We start from the raw sequence: 23,016 nt of genomic DNA on the forward strand, positions 1-23,016 counted from the left end.
TAGACTGATGAAAGACTCTGTTTCCCACACCAACCCTTGCCTCTTGATTTATTGACTTTTCAAGCAGGGAACCCAGAACCTTCTTTTTGGAGACTCCAGGGCTAATCAGTTTGTTTGTCTTGTTTCTCTGTGTCTGTTTTTCTTACTCCTTCTTCCTGCTCTGAGAACGAAGTTCTACATTTTCATGGAACCCCCCTGACCTAGTCCAGGCCCTAAACACACAAACCCTCCTATTCATCTTGACAGCATTCTGTGTGGGTATAGCTTCATATCTATTCTGCCCATGGGAAAACAGACTCCAAAGCTGGGTTTCCTGGAGTCCTCTGGGCTGGGAAGAGGTGTGGAGGATTGGTTACAGCTTGAGAATGTGGGCAGAGGAGAGACCAGGACCCTGTAAGCTTCAAGCCTGCCTCGTGTGGTACTGACTCTGCCTGTGTCTCCATCCCTCTTGCTACAGGGAAAACAGATTCTTTTTATTTATTTATTTATTTATTTTCCCTTTTGTTACCCTTGTTGTTTTAGTTATTATTGTTGTTGTTATTGATGTTGTCATTGTTGGGTAGGACAGAGAGAAATGGAGAGAGGAGGGGAAGACAGAGAGGGGGAAAGAAAGACAGACACCTGCAGACCTGCTTCACTGCCTGTGAAGCGACTCCCTCAGATGGGCCGGGGGCTCGAACTGGGATCCTTACGCTGGTCCTTGCGCTTTTAGCCACATGTGCTTAACCCATTGTGCTACCGCCTGACTCCTGGGAAAACAGATTCTTACCATCTTAGAGAAGCCCTGACAGGTCTCCAAATATCAGAGAAGACAAGTACTCGAATTTGGTAGAATGTTCCAACTCTTAGGGAGGACCTGATGAGCTTGGCCACAGAAGGAATCAGTGTGGAACCTGGCAAACAGGGAAAGATGATCTTTATGCACACAGCTTCAGGGCCAAACCCTTATGTAGGCTTAATAGAGCAGGTCAACCCCCTTCTGCTATTGGTCCCTGGAGGATCAGCCAGCAGTGATTGGTCCTTCCAGGATTATCATTTGCATAGGTGACTATCACAGTCCATCTTATAACATCATGTGGGCATCCTGCTGGGGCCACCCTTCCCCTAGGGTCTTCATCTGCCCCTGGCCTTCCTCTAACACTTATTGTTTATCTTGCCACTTTATCAAACATGTTTCCTGGGTGAGAGAATGGAGCTCAGCAGACAGAGTCCATGCCTTGTCATGTATAAGACCATTTCACAAGATAAGTTCCATCCCTCTAACCCCAGTAGCTGTGGGACCTAGTCTGAGTCTCCCCACTGCCTGCAGAGACTTGTGTTAGAAGGTAAAACGTTGTTCCAGAAATAAAAGGGTTAAAAAAGTAAAATTTGAGAAAATGGGCCCCCTGGAAAGGCCAGTTATCTACTTGTTTTGACAAGAATTGGTTAAGGAAACATTTCCTGCTGAGGGGAGACAATTAACAAAGGCAACTCCCCAACCTGCTACATCCTGCTGACCAGGCAGGAGGGAAGATAACCGAAAGTCGAAACCCCTACCTACCCCCAGCTTCCTCCTGCTATGGCTTAGAAAATTTTTAAACTGGCATGATGCTTGTCCCGTAGCGCCTTTGTCCTAAACCCTATTTAAGCCCAGTAGAAATTGTAATCAGGGTCCAGCACCCAATACAGCTGTGGGTTCTCAGCCCTAGCCCTAGCCCTGGCTAGTAAATAAAGCTCTTTGTCTTTACATCACCCTGGTCTCTTGGTGAATTTCTTGGATTACCGAACCTAACAGCTTTCTCCCTCCCTTTCACTCTCTCCCCCCATCGTCTCTCTCATCTCTCTGTCCCCTCTCAATTTATCTCTGTTCTATCAAAATAAATTTTTAAAAGAATGGTGGTGGGGAGGATCAGGTAGTGGTGACCTGGTTAAGAGGACACAGCACCACTTGCAAGGACCTGGGTTTGAGCCCCTGCTCCCCACCTGTAGCAGGGGCAGGTCTGCAGGTGTCTTTCCCTCTCCCTCTCTATCTTCCCTTCTCCTCTCAATTTCTCCCCATCCTATCATATAAGAAAAAGAATAAAAAATAAATAGAAAAGAAAAAAATGGCTACTGGGAGCAGTGGACTGAGACCCAGCTATAACCCTGGAGGCAAAATAAATAAATAAAATTTAAAGTAAATAAATAAAATAAAATAAAACAAATTTTAAAGATACTCCCGTGTGATTTGAAGGCTGCAATGTTATGGAAGAAGAGAGGAGGGTTTCAATAAGGTAGAAGTGGTTCACACACGATGTCAAAACAACAAAAAGAAAGAAACAATAGGGTGGGGGGGTATAGCATAGTGGTTATACAAAGAAACTTTCATACCTGAGGCTCTCAAGTCCTAGGTTCCATCCCCCACATGGCCATAAGCCAGAACTGAGCAGTGCTCTGGTTAAAATTAAAAAAAAAGAAAAAAGAAAAAAGAAAAAAGAAAGAAATAATAAATAAAAATAAAAGAAACAATAAATAAAAAAATAATAAAAGTGGGAAAGGGTTGAAAATGGTGTATTGGAACTAGATTGAAAATAGAGAGGGCTGGAGAGAGAGCATAATGTTTATGCAAAAGACTTCTATGCTGGAGGCTCTGAGGTCTTTGATTCAATTCCTAGAACCACCACCAGCCAGAGCTTAGAATAGAGAGGAAGGGAAAGAAGTTGAGGAGACAATTCTTTCAACAGTAGAAGCTTTGTGGCTCAGAGAGGTTTCACTGACCCAAATCTGGAGTAATTTGAGGACCAAAATAAGTAATGATGATAAATAATTAACCAATGAGTGCATATTGCTATAAATGAATGAATAAAGGACCCACTAGTAAAGCTTACATGGTTCCATGCTCAAGGATCTGGGTTCAAGGCCCTGGTTCCCACCTATAGGGAGAAGCTTCCATCTTTATTCTCAATCTAGTTTCAATACATTACATCCAACCCTTTCCCACTTTTTTGTTTGTTTGACATCTTGTGTGAATCACTTCTACCTTATTGAAACCCTCCTCTCTTCTCATGGCTTCCATAACATTGCAGCCTTCAAATCACACAGGAGTATCTTTAAAATTTATTTTATTTATTTTTAAAATTTCTTTAAATTTTATTTATTTTCCCTTTTGTTCCCCTTGTTTTTCTATTGTTGCTGTAGTTATTATTGTTGTTGTTACTGATGTCATCGTTGTCAGATAGGACAGAGAGAAATGGAAAGAGGGGAAGACAGAGGGGGAGAGAAAGATAGACACCTGCACACCTGCCTCACTGCCTGTGAATCAACTCCCCTGCAGGTGAGGAGCTGGGGGCTTGAACCAAGATCCTTATGTTTTGCACCACCTGCGCTTAACCTGCTGTGCCCGACTCTCTATTTTTTTGCCTCCAGGGTTATAGCTGGGGCTCAGTGCACGGTTCCCAGTGGCCATTTTTTCTTTTCTACTTCTTTTTCTTCTACTTCTTTTTTCTTTTCCTTATTTGATAGGACGGGGAGAAATTGAGAGGAGAAGGGGAGATAGAGAGGGAGAGGGAAAGATAAACATCTGCAGACCTGCTTCACCACTGGTGAAGTGTCTGTGCTACAGGTAGGGAGCAGGAGCTCAAACCCAGGTCCTTGCAAGTGGTACTGTGTCTATCTTCCCCTCTTCTCTTGATTTCTCTCTGTGTATATCCAATAAATAAATAAATAAAATTTAAATGAGTGAATGCACAAAACAACAAATAAACGAGGGAGAAGGGAAGTGCTTTCTTTTTTAAAGTTTATCTTTTTATTTTTGGGAAATGCTTCCTTGTGGTAGAATATCAACTAATAAATATCCAGAGAAGGAATGATGGGATGAGGAGAGTCACTGTTTGCAACTGTCAAGGGGATGATGGTTTTAAGCAAGAAAGAGCAAGGTGTACTGAAATGGAGATGAAACAGGTGTTGGCCTACTCTCAAGTACCTCCCCAATAAGTTGCTTATTCACTGCAAAAAGGAAATGTGTAAACCTTACAACAGAAAAGCCTATCAGACAGCACTGTAGCTGAGCGGTCAAAGTCACACCACACACCACACGGCACAGGACAAATTGACAGCATGTCCTTCCTGATTCTGAGAATGGCACATCACTCCTGCAGGGTTCATGCCAAATAACACAGACTACAGGAAACTCAAGTCATGGGAAAGGAAGCAAGGCCAGGTACCTGATGAGAGGAGACTAAAGACATGTGGCAACTAGTTGCATCTTGTGACCTTTGTTTAGATCCTGAACTAGAAAAAGAAAAAAAAAATCTATAAAGGGTATTACTGGGTAATTCCTTCAATTTTATTATGGACTATGAATGAGATTATACCAATATGAAATTTCCTGGCCTGAAAATGACTTTTCATATTTTATTTACTTATTAGGTAGAGACTGAGGGAAATAGAAAGGGAAGGGGGAGATAGAAACAGAGACACCTACAGCCCTGCTTCACCGTTCATAAAGCTTCCCCCTTGGAGGTGGAGTCTGGCCCCCAATTTTGAAAATCATTCGTTGGCTAAAAGAATTTAGTTTCTTATCCTCCAGGGCCTCAGCCATGTGAGAGTCCACTGCCCCCCAACAGACCCTCGATCCCCCTTTCAACCTCAGACAGAGAGAGACAGAGAGGAGAGACACTACAGTACCACTCCACTGGTAACAGAGCTCTTGACACAGTGCTCCCATGTGGTGCTGGGGGCTTGAACTACAAAGGAGGCAGTCAGATACTCAAATGGGTGTGAACTGTTTTTCTTGTCTACTGTTTTTGTAAAGACAGGGAAATTGAGAGTTAAGGGGGAGACAGAGAGGGAGAAAGAGTTACTTCACTGCAGTTTGTAGGTGGGAACCGGGGCCTTGAACTGTGGCCCTTGTACATTGTAACATGTGTACTTAACTGGTTATGCCACTGCCCAGCCCCAAGTGTGAATTGTTTTGAGTGGACTAGTCTTGGTTATTCAGACATCAAAGTGAGGTCACTTGTGGGCTGGTCTGAATTGGCAGTCTGAATTCTGCACCTGAGCCATACAAGTCAGCTGGAAAAAAAAATCGACTCTCAGTGTGTGGTCTGGGCTAGAACTAAACTCTCAAGACTCAGTTCATGGAGTCCTGTTCTGTATGGAGACTTCTGGATAAGACATTGAGTCTTGAACAAAGACAACCATTTGAGAATAAGTCTCCTTTTGGGAGGGCATTGGTCTGAGTTATTCCTATTGCTTTTAGGTACACAGATTCCAGCACTCATTCTCCCACTGTAGCTACACCATGGGACCACTGTAGATACACCATGGGATCAAAATTATCATAATCAGGAAAAGGACAGCAGTATTTGTTCTAACATAAAATTGCAAAGTAAAATTATGAGAATGGAATTATTAATAACAGTGAGTCATCTAGCATGAGCATTGTATAAAGAAACATATTGGGTTTTGGTAGATTTCTTTAGATTTTGTTTACTTATTTTTCCACTTATTTACTTATTTATCAATGGGGCCTGGTACCTGCATGATTCCACCACACCCATTGTGCTGAAAATCTAATCTGGCACCTCTTACAAGCAAGTTCTGTAGGTTACACACTGCTAAATGTTATCTCACTGGTCCCTAAATTGCATTCCTTTTAAAAATTTTATTTAACTTTTTAAACATTTTATTTATTGGGACTGGATGGTGGCACACCTGGTTAAGTGCACATTTTACCATGTGCAAGGACCTGGGTAAAGTCCCCACTCCCTACCTGCGAGGTGGGGGGGGGAAGACACTTCAGGAATAGTGATGCAGGTCTGCAAATGTCTCTCTTTCTCTCTCAGTGTCTATTTTCTCCTCCCCTCTCAATTTCTTTTTTAAAAAAAATTTTATTATTATTTATTTTCCCTTTTGTTGCCCTTTTTTTTGTTGTTGTAGTTTTTGTTGTGATGATGTTGTCGTTGTTGGATAGGACAGAGAGAAATCGAGAGAGGAAAGGAAGACAGAGAGAGGGAGAGAAAGACAGACACCTGCAGATTTGCTACACCGCCTCTGAAGCGACTCCCCTGCAGGTGGGGAGCTGGGGCTCAAACCGGAATCCGAACCGGGATCCTTCCGCCGGTCCTTGTGCTTTGCGCCAAGTGCGCTTAACCCATTGGGCTACCGCCCGATTCCCACCCCTCTTAATTTCTATCTGTCTTAACTAATAAAAATAGAAAGAAAAAAAAAAAGGAAAAAGTGGCCAACACTTTGGATTTGTAGGATTGGTGGATTTGTATGCCATCACTGAACCCCATTGAGTACCCTGGGATAATAAAAAATATATTCATCTATACTTGGGGACTAGGTCCTGCACCTGGTAAGGTATGCACTCAATTGGGTATGCCACCACCCAGCACCCTCCTAATTTACATTCCTTAATAAAACAGATTCTATTATTATTTTGTTGGTTTATAAGTACCGTCATAAAATCTTACCATTGAATTGGTCTTTATTTATTCTTGTATATTAGGGGACTTCCAGCATGAACCACTTTATTTGTAACTAAAGTACATTTTTAAATGTGTGTGTGTGTGTGTGTGTGTGTGTGTGCGCGTGCGTGTTTAACCTGGTTAAACCTCTATCAGTTAATGTTGGCGTTGTTACAATTTTACCTCTGAACTATGTCCCCCTAAAATCAATATGCTGAAGCCCTAGCCACCAAATTTGACTATATTTGGAAATACAGCCTTCAAAGAGCTCATACAGGTACATAAGGTCATAAATGTGTGTCTCACATCTGAGATAGTGACACAGAAGGTAGAGTGCACACATTACCTTGTATGAGGACCCAAGTTCAAGACCCTGATCCTCACCTGTGTGAAGGAAGCTTTACGAGTGGTAGAGTGGTGCTTTAGGGATCTCACTTTCTTTATTTTCTCTAAGAAACAAACAAAACCAGCCACTGGTAATGGTGGAGCTGTGCTGGCACCGAGCCACAACAGTGACACTGTTGGCAACAACAAAAACAAAAACAAACAAAAACTAAACACCTGATTGGGGAAGCCACATTCACAGCTGGTCTGTGATGCTCTTTGACCATTTTGCAACATGCTCCCACTGCAACACACTTACTGAGGGGGCGCTGTTGCCAACAACTACACAACACACAATTAAACCCATAAAAGCTCCCCTGCACCCCCACAAAAAAATAAGTTGTGCAAAATGTGTTATTTCAGTAAAATCACACTCCTCTATGTGTGACACAGTGATTCATGTGAAAGGCTGGTCTTCTGGATTCCTCCAGAGATGGACCCTGGATGATAATTTTTTATTTTTGTTGTTTTGGGGGGGTGAACTTGTCTGAATCGGTGTCAGCTCTCAATCACTTGGAATCACTTTCCTGGTTGCTGTGGTCCTCTCCAGCTGTCCTTGGTCCTCAGTCCACATGTCCAGATGGGGATTAAAGTCTCAAAGCACTGGGTCACCCCCAGTCTTCTGGAGACACCAGCCACACTCCAGTTCTCTGGCCCTAGGTCCCACAGAAGGCAGAGAGGCAGACACAGAGAAGAGGAGGGCTCTGGGGCTGATACCCCAGGCGGGCTCAGTGGGGACAGATGAAGGAGAGGAGCATGTCCACCTCGTTGCGCACGATCAGCCTCCTGGGGTGGATCTCATCAGGTAGCTCCAGGCTGGAGGTCATGTCCCAGGCGTCCACAAAGGCCACGGGCAGGTCAGTGAATGCGGCCCGTAGGAGCCGGTTGATCTGCAGAGTGAGCCAGTCGCTGCCGTACACGGACTTGTAGCCAGTGTTGGCCAACTTGACCACCACCAGTGTGCGGGGCTCGCGGGCCAGCAGTGTGGACACGGCTGCTTGGATGCCCGCCAGGCGCTGTGCGAACACAGCCGGGGGGAAGGTGGTGAAATGGGCACCCAAGCCCAGCACCACCACGGTGTGGGGACCTCCAGCCAGGCCACCCAACTCTTGGGCCACGGAGTGCAAGGAGGCCACAGGTGTGCGCAGGGAGCGCAGCGGCCGGCCATGGGCGCGCCAGTGCAGAACTGTCCCCCGGGAGGTGTCCACGGCCATCAGGGGACCTGCCTGGTAGGGGACATGCAGATCCACCGGCTTCAGGGCTACGGGAGGTGCGAGAGGAGGAGGTTAGCAGACATTTAAGATCCCACAGCTTGCCAGACCTCTCTCCCTTCAATATCCATCAATTTTTTCCCTTTTGGGAGTCGGGCTGTAGCACAGCGGGTTAAGCGCAGGTGGCGCAAAGCACAAGGACCGGCATAAGGACCCCGGTTCAAACCCCGGCTCCCCACCTGCAGGGGAGTCGTTTCACAGGTGGTGAAGCAGGTCTGCAGGTGTCTATCTTTCTCTCCTCCTCTCTGTCTTCCCCTCCTCTCTCCATTTCTCTCTGTCCTATCCAACAACGACGACAACAACAATAATAACTACAACAATAAAACAACAAGGGCAACAAAAGGGAATAAATAAATAAAATAAAATAATTTTTTTCCCTTTTACTTTATTTGGGGGCTGGGTGGTAGCGCACTGGGCTAAGTACACTAGGTACCGAAGCGTAAGGATCCCGGCTGGCGCCTCTGGCTCCCCCACCTGTAGAGGGGTCGCTTCACTACAGGTCCCTGCCCCCCTCTGCCTTCCCCTCCACTCTCGATTTCTCTGCCCTATCCAACAACAGCTATAACAACAACAAGGGCAACAAAAATGACCTCCAGGAGCAGTGAATTTGTAGTGCAGGTACTATAAAATCAAGAGGAAATGAATCCAGAAATCAAGAGGGTAGGGGGAGATAGAGACAGAGAGAGACAAGGACACCTGCAGCCCTGCTTCACTTGTGAAGCTTTCCCCCTGTGGGTGGGGACCTGGGTCTTTGTGCACTGTAACATGTGATTTCAACCAAGTGTGCCACCACGCCACCACCCAGCCCCAGAACTTTCTTTCTTTTTTTTTAAAATATATTTTTTATATTTATTTATTTATTCCCTTTTGTTGCCCTTGTTGTTTTATTGTTGTAGTTATTATTGTTGTCATTGTTGTTGGATAGGACAGAGAGAAATGGAGAGGGGAGGGGGAAGACAGAGAGTGGGAGAGAAAGATAGACACCTGCAGACCTGTTTAACCGCTTGTGAAGCGACACCCCTGCAGGTGGGGAGCCAGGGCTTGAACCAGGATCCTTATGCGGGTCCTGTGCTTAGCGCCACCTGCGCTTAACCCGCTGCGCTACAGCCCGATTCCCAGAACTTTCTTAACTACTTGTCCATTTAATTCTTACCTAACTTCCCGCTGCTTGGTTAGGGCCTTCTGGAAAAGTTTCTTTTTTCTCTTTTTTTCCATTTATTTATTTTTTACCAGAGCACTGTTCAACTCTAGTTTATGGTGGTGCAGGGGATTGAACCTGGGACTTTGGATCCCCAGGGATGAAAGTCTCTTTGCAGCTGAATAAGGGCAAGAGACTGGCATACTTTAATGACTCTTTAGTCACCCCATCAGCTGGGGCCCTATTCAGGGAGTCCTGAGATTCCCAAACAGACACGATGGGCCTAGACCTCGAATAAATTCCTCTCTCCATTGTTACTGGTCATCTCTATCAGGAACAACACAGTCGACCCCTTTGTGGGCCCCCATAGGACCTTGCCCTCACTTGGATCAACAATGGTAGAGAATGTTCCATCCTCTGAAGGGAGGCTGGACAATATACTCTATGCTACACCTGAGGAAGATGGGTCCTGATCTTGGGGCAGCTTGGAACGTTCCTACTTATAACCACAGAATATGAGCTCAGATCTATAGGGATGCAGAGGTCATATAGGCTCCTAAGCTGAATATGGGTCCCAGATCACATCAGATCGATGAGGTTTACAGTCAACAATATTTATATACCTTTCCCATATTTGGGAACTACTCTCTTCCCTGATCCAGCTTTCTGGTCCTTCTCTTCTGCCAGCCATGACATCACCTGCATATCAGATTTCAGGCTCAGGCAAAAAAAAAAAAAAAAAAAAGAAAGAAAGAAAAACACACTAATATAGCCACAGGCCCTTTGGAATATAACTAAAATATGCCTCTTAGCTATCTACAAAATGGAGGGGCCCTCAACTCTTCATCTGCACTATTCCAGCCTTTAGGTCCATGACTGGTTAACAATTTGTTTGGCTATGTATGTTAACTCTAATTTTTTTCCATCAGAGTTCTTTTTTTTTAATGTTTTATTTATTTTTAAAATTAATTTTATTTATTTATTTTTTGAGAGAGATGCAGAAAGAGAGATACACACACAGAGAGAGAAACACCAGAGCACTGCTCAGCTCTGGCTTATGGTGGTGAGGGGGATTGAACCTGGGACTTAGGACCCTCAGGCATGAGAGTCAGTTTGCATAACCATTAGGCTGTCTCCCCCGCCCTTATTTTCTTTTTAAATTAAAAAAAAAATAATTATTTATTCCTTTTTGTTGCCCTTGTTTTATTGTTATAGTTATTTTTGTTGTTGTTGATGTCGTCATTGTTGGATAGGACAGAAAGAAGTGGAGAGAGGAGGGGAAGACAGAAAGAGGGAGAGAAAGACTGACACTTGCAGACCTGCTTCACCACCTGTGAAGTGACTCCCCTGTAGGTGGGAGCCGGAGGCTCCAACCGGCATCCTTACGCTGGTCCTTGGACTTGGTGCCACCTGTGCTTAACCCGCTGTACTACCACTCGGCTCCCTGTTAACTCTATTTTCAACCACCATGTTACAGATGCTAGCATGATGCCGACCAGACTTCCCTGGACAGACAACCCCACCAATGTGTCCTGGAGCTTCGCTTCCCCAGAGCCCTTTCCCACTAGGGAAAGAGAAAGACAGGCTGGGAGTGTGGATCAACCTGTTAACGCCCATGTTCATTGGGGAAGCAATAACAGGAGCCAGACCTTCCACCTTCTGCATCCTACAATGACCTTGGGTCCATACTCCCAGAGGGATAAAGAATAGGAAAGCTATCAGGGGAGGGGATGGGATACAGAGTTCTGGTGGTGGGAAGTGTGTAAGTTGTACCCCTCTTACCCTATGGTTATGTTTCCTGTATATAAATAAAAAAATTTAAAAATCTTAAAAAAAGAGACTCTTTGCATAATCATTATGCTATCTATCCCCATTCTCTTTTTTTTCTTTTGTAAGATTTTATTTATTTTGTATGAGAGAGAAATATTGAGAGAGAGAGGGAGAGAGAGAGAGAGATGCTGGGCAGTGGCACACACAATTAAGTACAAATAATACTAAGCACAGAGATCTGCATAGTGATCGAGTTTGAGCCCCCCTGCGCCCCACCTGCAGTCGCCCACCTGCAGGGAGGTCGCTTCACATGTGGTGAAGCAGGTCTTCAGCTGTCTATCTTTCTCTCCCTCTATCTCCCCTCCCTTCTCAATTTCTTTAGGTTCTATCCAATAAAAACTGCCACCTGGAATAACGGTTTCATAGTGTTGGTACTGCCCCAGTGATAACACTGGAGGCAGAGAAAGAGAGATAGATAGAGATAGGCCAGAGCACCAGTGCATGTAGGCATTAGAGGGTTAAACTGGGAACCACAGGCATGCAAGTCCTGTGCTGTACCAGCTGAGCTATCCCTCAGCTCTCTTCTCTTTTTTCCTTTGAAGGTTGTCTATGTCTAATTCTTGAATTCAATTTCTAGTTACTCTCTGCCACATTCAGCTACAACAGCCCCTAGGTGCAGACTGGCAGTATTCTGGGTATGTTTGAGCACAGTGGTGAAATGAGCCTGGTACATTTTTGTTGCCCTTGTTGCTGCATTTTTTAAAAAATTTATTTCTTTATTGGGGAACTAATGTTTTACATTCAACAGTAAATACAATAGTTTGTACATGCATAACATTCCCCAGTTTCCCATTTAACAATACAACCCCCACTATGTCATTTATCATCATCCTTCATGGACCTGTATTCTCCCCACCCACCCACCCCGCTGCATTTGTTTTTATTATGATTGTTGGATAAGAAAGAAAGAAATTGAGAGAAAAGACAGAGAAGAGAGACAGATAGATACCAGAAGACCTGCTTCACCACTTGTGAAGCGACCTCCCTGCAGGTGGGGAGCTGGAGGCTTGAACTGGGATCCTTACACTGGTACTTGCACTTAGCAACATGTGCTCTTAATCCACTGCACTACTGCTCAGCCCCCCACACATCGTTTTTTAAAAACCCTTTTTATATCTTTTTTGCTCTTACTGTTTATTTTTAATATATTTTATTTTAATGAGAAAGAGAGACAGACAGACAGACACCAGACCACTGCTCAGATCTGGCTTCTGGTGGTGCCAAAAATTGAACCTGGGGTTTTGGAGCCTCAGGCATGAAAGAAGTTCTTGCATAACCACTATGCTATCTTCCTACCCCCTATTTTATTTTTCTTATATTTGAAAGGACAGCTAGAAATTGAGAGAAGATGGAAGATAGACAGGGAAAGAGAAAGCAGACCTGCTTTATCACTCAAAACTTCCTCCCTGCAGGTGGAGACCAGAAGCTTGAGCTTGAACCCTTCACACTCAACCAAGTGCCACCATCTGGTCCCCTGCAGATATCATATTATATATATATTTCTTTTTTCTTCATTTACAAGTAAGGTAAGAGAGACAGAGAAAACTAGAGCATCCCTCAAACAGATGGTGTGGGGATCAAACTTAGGACCTTATGCTCACAAGTTCTCCACTCAACCAGAGTCACCAGGCCAATCACAGATCAACATGATTTTAAAACCATTTCTGGGCTGGGTGGTGGTGCACCTGGTTGAATGCACATGTTGGGAGTCCGGCGGTGGCGCAGCAGGTTAAGTGCGCGTGGCGCAAAGCGCAAGGACCGGCTTAAGGATCCGGTTCGAGCCCCGGGCTCCCCACCTGCAGGGGAGTCGCTTCACAGGCGGTGAAGCAGGTCTGCAGGTGTCTATCTTTCCCTCCCCCTCTCTGTCTTCCCCTCCTCACTCCATTTCTCTCTGTCCTATCCAACAACAACGACGTCAATAACAACAATAATAACCACAACAATGTTAAACAACAAGGGCAACAAAAGGGAAAATAAATAAATATAAAAAAAATTAAAAAAAAAAAGAACGCACATGTTACAATGTGCAAGGACCCGGGTTTGAGCCCCTGGCTCCCACCTGCACGGGGAAAGCTTCACAAGTGGTGAAGCAGGGCTGCAGGTGTCTCTCTGTCTCTCTCCCTCTCTATCAGTCCCTTCCCTCTTGATTTCTGGCTGTCTCTATCCAAATAAATAAGTAAAGATAGTTTAAAAAAATAAAAAAAAACATTCCTACTGAAACAAGAAAGTTGTTACTTGCAGGGCATATATTGGCAACAATTGAATCATTGTGTACCATGCCAACAAGCCTGCCTCAAATAGTCTCTAAAGACTTAAATTGTAGTGGTCTGGGAGGTGGTGCAGTGGATAAAAGCAGTGGACTCTCAAGCATGAGGTCCTGAGTTTGATCCCTGGAAGCACATGTACCAGAGTGATGTCTGGCTCTTTCTCCCTCCTTTTCCCTCCTTCTATGTTTCTCATTAATAAATAAATTAAATTTTAAAAAAGATTTAAATTGTATGAAATATGCTGTTTGGCCACAATGCAATTACATTAGAAATCAATACCAGAGAGTTGGGCGGTAGCACAGGGCGTTAAGCGCAGGTGGCACAAAGCATAAGGACCAGCATAAGGATGCTGGTTCGAGCCCCCGGCTCCCCACCTGCAGGGGAGTCACTTCACAAGCGGTGAAGCAGGTCTGCAGGTGTATTTCTCTCTTCCTCTCTGTCTTCCCTTCCTCTCTCCATTTCTCTCTGTCCTATTCAACAATGACAACATCAATCACAACAAAAACTACAACAATAAAATAAGAGCAACAAAAGGGAATAAATAAATAAAAAGAAAGAGAAATCAATACCAGAGTATTCTTACTGGAAAGGTATATCATGTCCCTAATATCTCAGTTGGAACCAAATAGAACCACAAATTCAGTGCAGAAAGCTGGCTAGATCACTTACCAGGGACAGTACCTGCCTTGCCATGGGTGTGGTGCATGTTCAAGCCCTGGCTTCCCACATGGAAGTGCTACTGAACCAGGGAATTCCAGTGCTATAGGTCTCCTCTCTATCTCTGTTTCTTATGCTCTCTGGAAAAACAAAACAGGAGGCAAGGGTAGATAATATAATGGTTATGCAAAAAGACTCTATGCTTGAGGCTCCTAAGTCCCAGCACCACCTTTAGCCAGAGCTGACCAGTGCTCTGGTAAAAAAAAGAAAAAGAAAAAGAAAAAGAAAAAGAAAAAGAAAAGAAAAGAAAACATAAAACAGTCGATCCAGAGCAGTGAAATCACACTTGATTAAATCTCCGGTGAGTTCAAAAAACAAAAATTCAGCATGAATTCAATTAAAATCCCAACAGGATTATTTTTTTCCCTCTTTGTAAACCACAGACTGAGCTGGAGATTCACAGGGACACACAAAAGGCTAAAGAACTACCAAAGCAGGGAGTCGGGTGGTAGCGCAGCGAGTTAAGCACGTGGCGCCAAGCGCAAGGACCAGCATAAGGATCCTGGTTCGAGCCCCCGGCTCCCCACCTGCAGGGGAGTCGCTTCACAGGCGGTGAAGCAGATCTGCAGGTGTCTATCTTTCTCTCCCCCCTCTGTCTTCCCCTCCTTTTACATTTCTCTCTGTCCTATCCAACAACGACGACATCAAGAACAACAATAATAACCACAACAATAAAACAACAAGGGCAACAAAAGGAAAAATAAATATTTAAATAAATAAATAAATACATTTAAGAAAAAAAACTATGAAAGCATTTTAAAAAAAGAGTCTAAGGTTCAAGGAGATAACACAGTGGTTTATAGAACAGACTTTGTATGCTTGAGACTCAGGTTCCAGGTTGAATCCCTGGCCCTAAAAACAGACAAGCAAATAAGCAAACCAAATAATAGGTCATAGCACTGATAAGCTCTGGTTTATGGTGTTGTGGGGGATTGAACCTGGGACTTTGGAACCTCAGGCATGAGAATCTCTTTGCATAGCCATTATGCTATCTACCCCCGCCCAACATGATTTTTTATAAATGGGTGATTATAGGGAAACAATTTCATATTTTATGTTTTTCCACTTTGAACTCTCAGTTCAAGAATAGATATAAGAGAAAGCAATATATATAATATTTATTTATACAAAGGAGAGCCAAATATCATGTGTAGAAAGAGCAGGTGAGGGGTTCAGGCAGTGGCACACTGGGTTAAGCTCACATAGTTCAAAACACAGGGACTGATGCAAGGACCCTAGTTTGAGCCCCTGCTTCTCCACCCGCAGGGGGACTGCCTCATAAGCAGTGGAGTGGGTCTGTAGGTGTCCACCTTTCTCCCCCATTCTCTGTATTCCCCTCTCCTCTCAATTTCTCTCTGTCCTATCCAACAACAACAAAAGATGGTCACCAGGAGCAGTGAATTTGTAGTGCAGGCTCTGAGCCCCAGAGATAACCCTGGAGGCAAAAGAAAGAAAAGTAAAAAGAAAGATACCCTCTTGAGTGGGTGAAGAGCTCTCTATGCAGGGGCTGGGTGGTGGTGCACCCAGTAGAGTGCACATGTTTTCAATGTGCAAGGACCTGGGTTCAAGCCCCCAGTCCCGACGTGCAGGGGTAAGCTTTGCGAGTGTTGAGGCAGGGCTGCAGGTGTCTCTCTGTCTCTCTCCCTCTCTATCTCCCCCTACCCTCTTGATTTCTGGCTGCCTCTATCCAATAAATAATAAAGATAATAAAAAAAAAAAGATCTCTCTATGCCACATATCAGACAAAGGGCTAAAGTAAAAAATACATAAAGAACTCAAGAAAAAAAAAAAGAAAAGAAAGAGCAGGTGAGTGTGAAAATTACCTCTCTATGATGTTTATATATGATTGATAGTGATAGAAACCACTAGGGGGAAGGGGTAGATAGTATAATGGTTCTTCTTCTAGCATTTGCCCTTCTTCCGTAGCCAGTCAACAGCGTCAGGTTGAGCCTGATGTCAAGTTTCGAGACCTCCTTTGAATCTGGAGAGGTGGCAGTCGTTGACTATGTGGGTCATAGTCTGTCTGGAGCCGCAGGGGCAGTTCGGGTCGTCTCTGGCTCCCCAGCGATGGAACATAGTGGCGCACCGGCCATGGCCTGTTCGATAGCAATTGAGGAGGGCCCAATCATAACGTGCTAGGTCAAAGCCGGGTTGACGCTCGCAGGGGTCTGTGATGAGGTGTTTGTTCTTTACCTCAGCTGACTGCCAACTCTGTTTCCAAGAGACTGGAACAAAGAAGTTCAGTGTAGGCGTAGGGGACCAGATTGGGTGACGAGACGTCAAGCGTTGGACAGGGTGGGTGAAGATATCCGCATATATTGGCAGGTCTGGTTGAGCATAGACGTGGGAAATGAACTTAGATGATGCCGCATCCCGACAAATATCTGGCGGGGCGATGTTGCTAAGAACTGGCAGCCATGGAACCGGGGTGGAACGGATGGTTCCAGAAATTATCCTCATGGAGGAATATAATTTGGAATCGACCAAGTGGACATGGGGGCTAGGGAACCATACTGGGGCACAGTATTCTGCAGTGGAATAGCATAATGCCAGAGATGATGATCGTAGTGTGGAAGCGCTCGCGCCCCATGAGGAGCTGGCCAGTCTTGCAATGATGTTATTCCTCGCGCCCACCTTTGCTGCAGTTTTTATGAGATGTTTGTGAAATGACAGAGTGCGATCGAGAGTAACGCCAAGATAGACTGGCTGGGCTTCATGCCGGATTCTCGTATCGCCAAGCTGCACATTAAGCTCAAGCGAGGCCGAGGCATGGTGTAGATGGAAAACAAATGATACCGTTTTTTGCAGTATAATGGTTATGCAAAGAGACTCTCATGCCTGAGGCTTCAAAGTCCCAGGTTTAATCCAGATAATCCACCATAATAAGCCAGAGCTAAACAGTGTTCTGGTAAAAAAAAAGAAAGAAAGAAAGAAAGAGAGAGAGGGGAAGAAAGAAAAAGAAAAAGAAACCACTGGGACCATGACTGACAACTATCAAATGCATTAAAATCATTACAGGGGAGGGGGATCAGACAGTACTGCACCAGGTTAAGCGCACATAGTGCAAAACTCAAGGATCCTGGTTCAAGGCCCTGGTTCCCCACTTGCAGGGGGTCACCTAACAAGTGGTGAAGCAGGTCTGCAGGTGTCCACTGTTCTCCCAACAATGGAAAAAAGATAGCCACCAGGAGCAGTGCATTTGTAGTGCAGCCCCTGCGATAACCCTGGGGGCAAAAAAGAGAAAGTCATTATGAGGAAGGCTCACAATGATTGTGGGGATTTGTACAATGTCTGAAGGGCACCACCAGACTCCTTCCTGGTCCACCTGCCCTTTTATCCCTTAGTCCAACAGTTGCTCTCCACATTACTAGAGGTAAGACAATATTCATCTCCCAAAGAAGAGGGAGTCAGGCGGTAGTGCAGCGGGTTAAACACACGTGGCACAAAGCGCAAGGACCGGCAAAAGGATCCCAGTTCAAGTCCCTGGCTCCCCACCTGCAGGGGAGTTGCTTCACAAGAGGTGCTAAGCAGGTCTGCAGGTGTCTTTCTCTTACCCCTCTGTCTTCCCCTCTTCTCTCCATTTCTCTCTGTCCTATCCAACAACAACAACAACAAATAACAACAATCATAAACAACAAGGGCAAACAAAAGGGAATAAATAAATATTTTTTAAAAAGAAGAAGAAAAGAAATGACCAGGCTCTATGGAGAAAAATCCAGGTATGAGACAAACAGGTCCAGAAATGAACTTGACTTTGACAACAAAAAACAGTAACATAGACTTTGAGTAATAGAGGAGGAAGCCTGGCTAGGATTTAAGGAATCTGTTACTCAGTGTGTGAGGTGTGGAAATTTTGTTTTGCTCATGTAAACAAAAAAACAAACAAAAAAACAACAGACAATCCTTCAAAGACTAACACTGAAATACTTAGGGGTAGGAAGTCATGATGTCTCCAGTTCTGTCTAAACAACATGTCAGTGGGGGTAGGTGGTAAAGCACCCAGTTAAGATCACATAGTATGAAGCACAAGGACCCAGGTTCAAACCCCTGCTCCCCACTTGACTATGAAGAGAAAGATACTTACATTATGATGAAACTATAAACACAGCACCTTGACATGTCTCGAATATAAATTTTAAGTTAGTATACAATGCAAATGAGCAAAAAAGAAATTGATTGGAAGACCAAATCAAGAGAAAGAACTTGCACATTTATTTGCAGGGAAAACTCATGTGAGCAATTGTGAATAATAGTGGGGGGCCAGGTGGTAGGGTTCAGCGCACATGGCTCAGACAGGCATGAGGATCCCAGTTTGAGCCCCCGGCTCCCCACAAGTAGGGGGTTGCTTCACAAACTGTGAAGCAGGTCTGCCGGTGTTTGTCTTCCCCTTCTCTCTCAAATTCTCTCTGTCCTATCCAACAACAACAAAGGCAACAATAACAATAACAAGGGCAATAAAATGGCCTCTAGTAGCAGTGGATTCATAGTGCAGGCACAAAGCCCCCCACCAATAACCCTGGAGGCAAAATAATAATAATAATGATGATGATAGTCCAGGAGGTGGCGCAGTGAAAAAAAAGTTTTGGACGTGCAAGCAGGAGGTCCTGAGTTTGATCCCTGGTGGCACATTTGGCTCTTTCTCTCTCCTCCTATCTTTCTCATTAATAAATAAATATTAAATAATAATAATAATACTCAGTGAATTCTAAGAAGATATGAAGAAATGATTGTGTAGAGTGGAGGAATGTGAATTCTTTTTTTTAATAATAACACAAGGAATGTGAATTCTGAAGAATTCTTGGGCTCAACATGCTGTCCATCCTAAATTTTTTTTTTAAGAGAATAAATAAAAAAATTTTAATTGGATAGAAACAGAGAGAAATCAAAAGGGAATGGGGAGATAGAGATGGTGATAGATGATATAGATATATAGAGAGACAGACACATAGGCAGACAGACCTGCAGCCCCATTCCATTGCTCATGAAGTTTCTCCCTGAAGGTGGGGATCAGAGACTCGAACACAGGTCTTTATACACTGTAACAGGTTCCCTGAGGTTTTTTGTTTGTTTATGAAACTAAATGAGGGTGGGTGGGGCTTTTTGTCAGAAAGTATACAAACGTCTTTGGGGCTACTGTCACTTGAACTCATAACATAACTTTCAGTAAATTAGCTGGAAAGGTGTCTCCTCCTTTCCTGGAGCAAAGTCCCCACATCCTGCCTGTCCTCTCCTACCACATGCAAAGATCTAGGGGCCTTTTGTCTCAGAGCCCCTTGTCCCATCCTCCCATCCCTTGGTCCCCTACCCCCGCACTCACAGGGCACGGTGTCGCGCAGGTACTCCCACCATTGCCGCAACGTGGAGTCCCCCATCATGTGCACCACACGGCCAGCCAGGCAGCTCAGGATGCTGTCTGCAGAGGGGAAGGAGCGACTGGAGCAGGCCAGCGGGTGCCACACGTCAAGGTGGTAGAAGCCTGAGGGCGTGGAGGCTGGAAGGCCAGGGCCACACAGGCGCTTCTGGGACAAAGCTGCTAGAAAGGGGAAAAACAGGACAGAACAACAGGTATCAGTAATATATCCTCAGGCCCTCTCTTGAGCATCCTATGTGATTACCTCCCTCGATCTCTTTAATACCCACAGAAAGTTTTCCATCATCATCATCATCATCATCATCATCATCATCATCATCATCATCATCACCATCTTGATCAAAGCCTTGCTCAGCTCTGGCTTATGGTGGTGCAGGAAATTGAACCTGGGACCTTTGGAGCCTCAGGCATGAGATTCTCTTTGCAGAACCATTATGTTATCTCCCTGCCCTCGGTTTTGCTTTAATTTTTGATTGATTGCCCTCCAGGGCTTCACACCTACAGGGTGCCACTGGTCCTGGAAAATTCCTCCTCCTCTCTCTTCAGTTCCAGACAGAGGCACACAGAGCAGAAGAGACACTCCAGCACCACTCCACCATTCATGGGGCTTCCCCTGGTGCTGTATGTGGTACCAAAGGACTGAATCCAGGTCCTTGTACATGGCCCACTGTGCACTCCACTAAGTAAGCCATCTCCTAGGTGGGTTATTTATTTTAATATTTACTTGCTTTATATAAGATTTTTTTAAAAAGTCTTATTTATTTAATTTGATAGGGCAGAGAGAAATTGAGGGGGATGGAGAAGAGAGACAGAGACACCTGCAGCCCTACTTCACCACTGGTGAAGTTTCCCCCTTGCAGGTAGGGACCAGGAGTTTGAACCCAGGTCCTCAATCATGATAACATGTGCAATTAACCGGATGCACCACTGCCCAGCTCCTAAAAATTTACTTCTTTATTAAGCACAAGAACCAGAGCATTGCCATGGCATGTGTGACAACGGAATCAAACTTCTGCAGGAATGTCCAGTGCTCTGGACCTCTGAGCCAGCTCTCCAGACACCAGGAAGTGTTATTGTTAGTGTCATTATTTTATTATTGTTATTATTTTGTCATCACTGCTGCTTCACTGATACACACTGATTTTTTTTTCCTTATAGAAAGGAAGAGACAGAGAAAGTGAGAGGGAGAGACAACATAGCACCAAAGCTGTTCCCAGTGCTGTGGAGACCAGGGGCTCAGTCATGAGTTGTGCACATGAGACACCAGGTGCCTCCCCAGGTAAGCTATCTCTCCAGCCAGGAAGTGTCATACCTCATCTCTACTGGCAGGGAGGGACACTGAGGCACTGAACTGGTAGGCATGGTCACAGTCACCCAGGATCAAGCATATTCACTGGCAGGGCCAGGAGAGGGTTCACTTGGTAGAGTGCACACAATATCATGCTTGATGAACCAGTTTCAAGCTCCAGCATCATGGGGGAGCACCATAGATAGCACTTTGGAAATCCATGGGTGGTAAATGGGACTGTGGTGTCTCTCCTTCTCTATCAGATTTTAAAAACTTCTTATTTATTTATTTATCTTTTATTTATTGACTGATGAAAGAGAAGAGAAAGAGATGCCAGAACACTTGCTCAGCTCCGGCTGATGATGGTGCTGGGGATTGAACCTGAGACTTCATAGTCTCAGCCATGAAAGTCTTTTGTAAAACCATGATGCTGTCTCCCCAGCTCAGAACAGAAAGAAGAAAAAGGAGGAGGGGGTCGGGGAAGAAGAAGAGGAGGAGGAAGAAAGGAAGGAAGGAAAAAAAGAAAGGAAAATTGGCTCAGGAGTAGTGGAATCACACATGTGTAGGGCCTCAGTAAAGAGAATATTTGGGGGGTCGGGCGGTGGCGCAGTGGGTTAAGCGCATGTGGCGCAAAGTGCAGGGACTGGCGTAAGGATCCCGGTTCGAACCCCGGCTCCCCACCTGCAGGGGAGTCGCTTCACGGGCGGTGAAGCAGATTTGCAGGTGTCTATCTTTCTCTCCCCCTCTCTCTCTGTCTTCCCCTCCTCTCTCCATTTCTCTCTGTCCTATCCAACAACAAAGCAACGTCAACAATGGCAATAATAACCGCAACGAGGCTGCAACAACTAGAGCAACAAAAAGGGGGAAAAATGGCCTCCAGGAGCAGTGGATTCATGGTGCAGGCACCGAGCCCAGCAATAACCCTGGAGGAAAAAAAAAAAAAGAGAATATTTGAACTTTAAAAGTCTGACTTGGGTCATAATGGTTAGCATAATGGTTTTGCAAATAAGACTTGGGCTGGGGAGACAGCATAATGGTTAGGCAAAAAGACTTTCATGCCTGAGGCACCAAAGGGCCCAGATTCAATACTCAGCACCACCACAAGCCAGAGCTGAGCAGCTCTGGTAAAACATGCAAAAGCAGACTCTCATGCCTAAGACTTTGAGGTCCCAGGTTCAACTCACTAGTCCATCAAGCTAGAGCTGAGCAGGGCTCTGGCTAAAAAGAAAAAAAAGTCTGTTTTTTATTATAATTTTATTTAGTGATTTAATAATGATTAATAAGATTATAAGATAGCAGAAGTACAACTCCACACAGTTCCCACCACCAGAGTTCTGAGTACCATCCGTTCCAATGGAAGTTGTAACCCATGTCACCAACCACTCTATTAGTCATTACCCCAGCAAGGGCTGGAGGGCTAAATACCCCTTGATCTAGTCAAGGACTAAAACCCCACTTATTATGCCCCCTCCCCCCAGGCCCAGGAGATGCCAGCCACACTCACCCAGGCTGAGACTGCTGTTCCCTGAGACTGCTGGTCTGATCAGGATGGGGGCAATGCCCTGGGGGAGAACCTTGTCTGTCACTTTCCTGGAGAAGCACCAAAAGTGAGTAGGGGAGACAGGGTGCATAAGACACAGGCAGATGACAGGAGACTTGTCATTGTACCTGCCTGCATCTAAGAAGGTACTGAGTCATTTCAACACAACCAGCAGGCTTAGAGTTCAAGGTGATTATAATCAAGAGCCAGAAGTGAAAGAGTGAAAAACTTATCAGGAATCTGGGAGCGGACCTCTGTGCTATTCGATGATTGGGTGGGATGAGGTGGGGTTCAGGCAGTTCTTCTCTGACTAGTACATGGCATGTGAGAGCCTTTTAATTTCTGAGCCAGGATCTCAGACATGTATAACCTTACTGCTCCCAGGTTGCCTTTTTCAGAGAGAGAAAGAGAGAGAGAGAGAGACTACAGCAACAGAGCAACAGAGCATCCCTCAGATCCAGGGCACTGCATACACTCAATCAAGTGAGCTAGCTCTTCAGCCCTGACCAGATTTTTCTGGCACCAAATTCTCAAAATTTTTTTAAAGCTTTATTTATTTTATTTGATAGGACCAAGAGAAATCGAGACAAGGGGCAGTGGAGAGGGAGAAAGCTAGATACCTGATTCACCACTGGTGAAGCTTCCCTCTTGCAGGTGGGGACTAGGAGCTTTAACAGAGGCTCAATCAGATGTGTCCACATCTACCCCCACCCCTTTTTCTTTTTAATCAGCACATTGCTCAACTATGGCTTATGGTGATGTCGAGGACGAAATCTGGG

At 44.9% G+C, this 23,016-nt stretch overlaps 1 protein-coding gene across 5 annotated transcripts in view; it reads right to left on the minus strand.

Moving 5' to 3' along the window:
• The window catches only part of LOC103124156 (NXPE family member 3-like), a 100,943-nt gene that overhangs the window by 61,553 nt on the left and 16,374 nt on the right, over positions 1-23,016 (minus strand). For 4 of the 5 annotated variants that reach the window (XM_016193314.2, XM_016193312.2, XM_016193313.2 and 1 more), the window contains 3 exons: positions 22,202-22,287; positions 19,356-19,571; positions 6,208-8,076 (listed from right to left, as the gene is read on the minus strand). In XM_016193314.2, the coding sequence (XP_016048800.1) occupies positions 7,544-8,076; positions 19,356-19,571; positions 22,202-22,287 (835 nt within the window). In that variant the 3' untranslated portion in view covers positions 6,208-7,543. The remainder of the gene's footprint in view (positions 1-6,207; positions 8,077-19,355; positions 19,572-22,201; positions 22,288-23,016) is intronic. The other variant, XM_060173347.1, reaches the window with a different exon arrangement.

The sequence above is a fragment of the Erinaceus europaeus genome, chromosome 15, assembly GCF_950295315.1.
Source record: "Erinaceus europaeus chromosome 15, mEriEur2.1, whole genome shotgun sequence".
In the NCBI taxonomy this organism is placed as follows: domain Eukaryota; kingdom Metazoa; phylum Chordata; class Mammalia; order Eulipotyphla; family Erinaceidae; genus Erinaceus; species Erinaceus europaeus.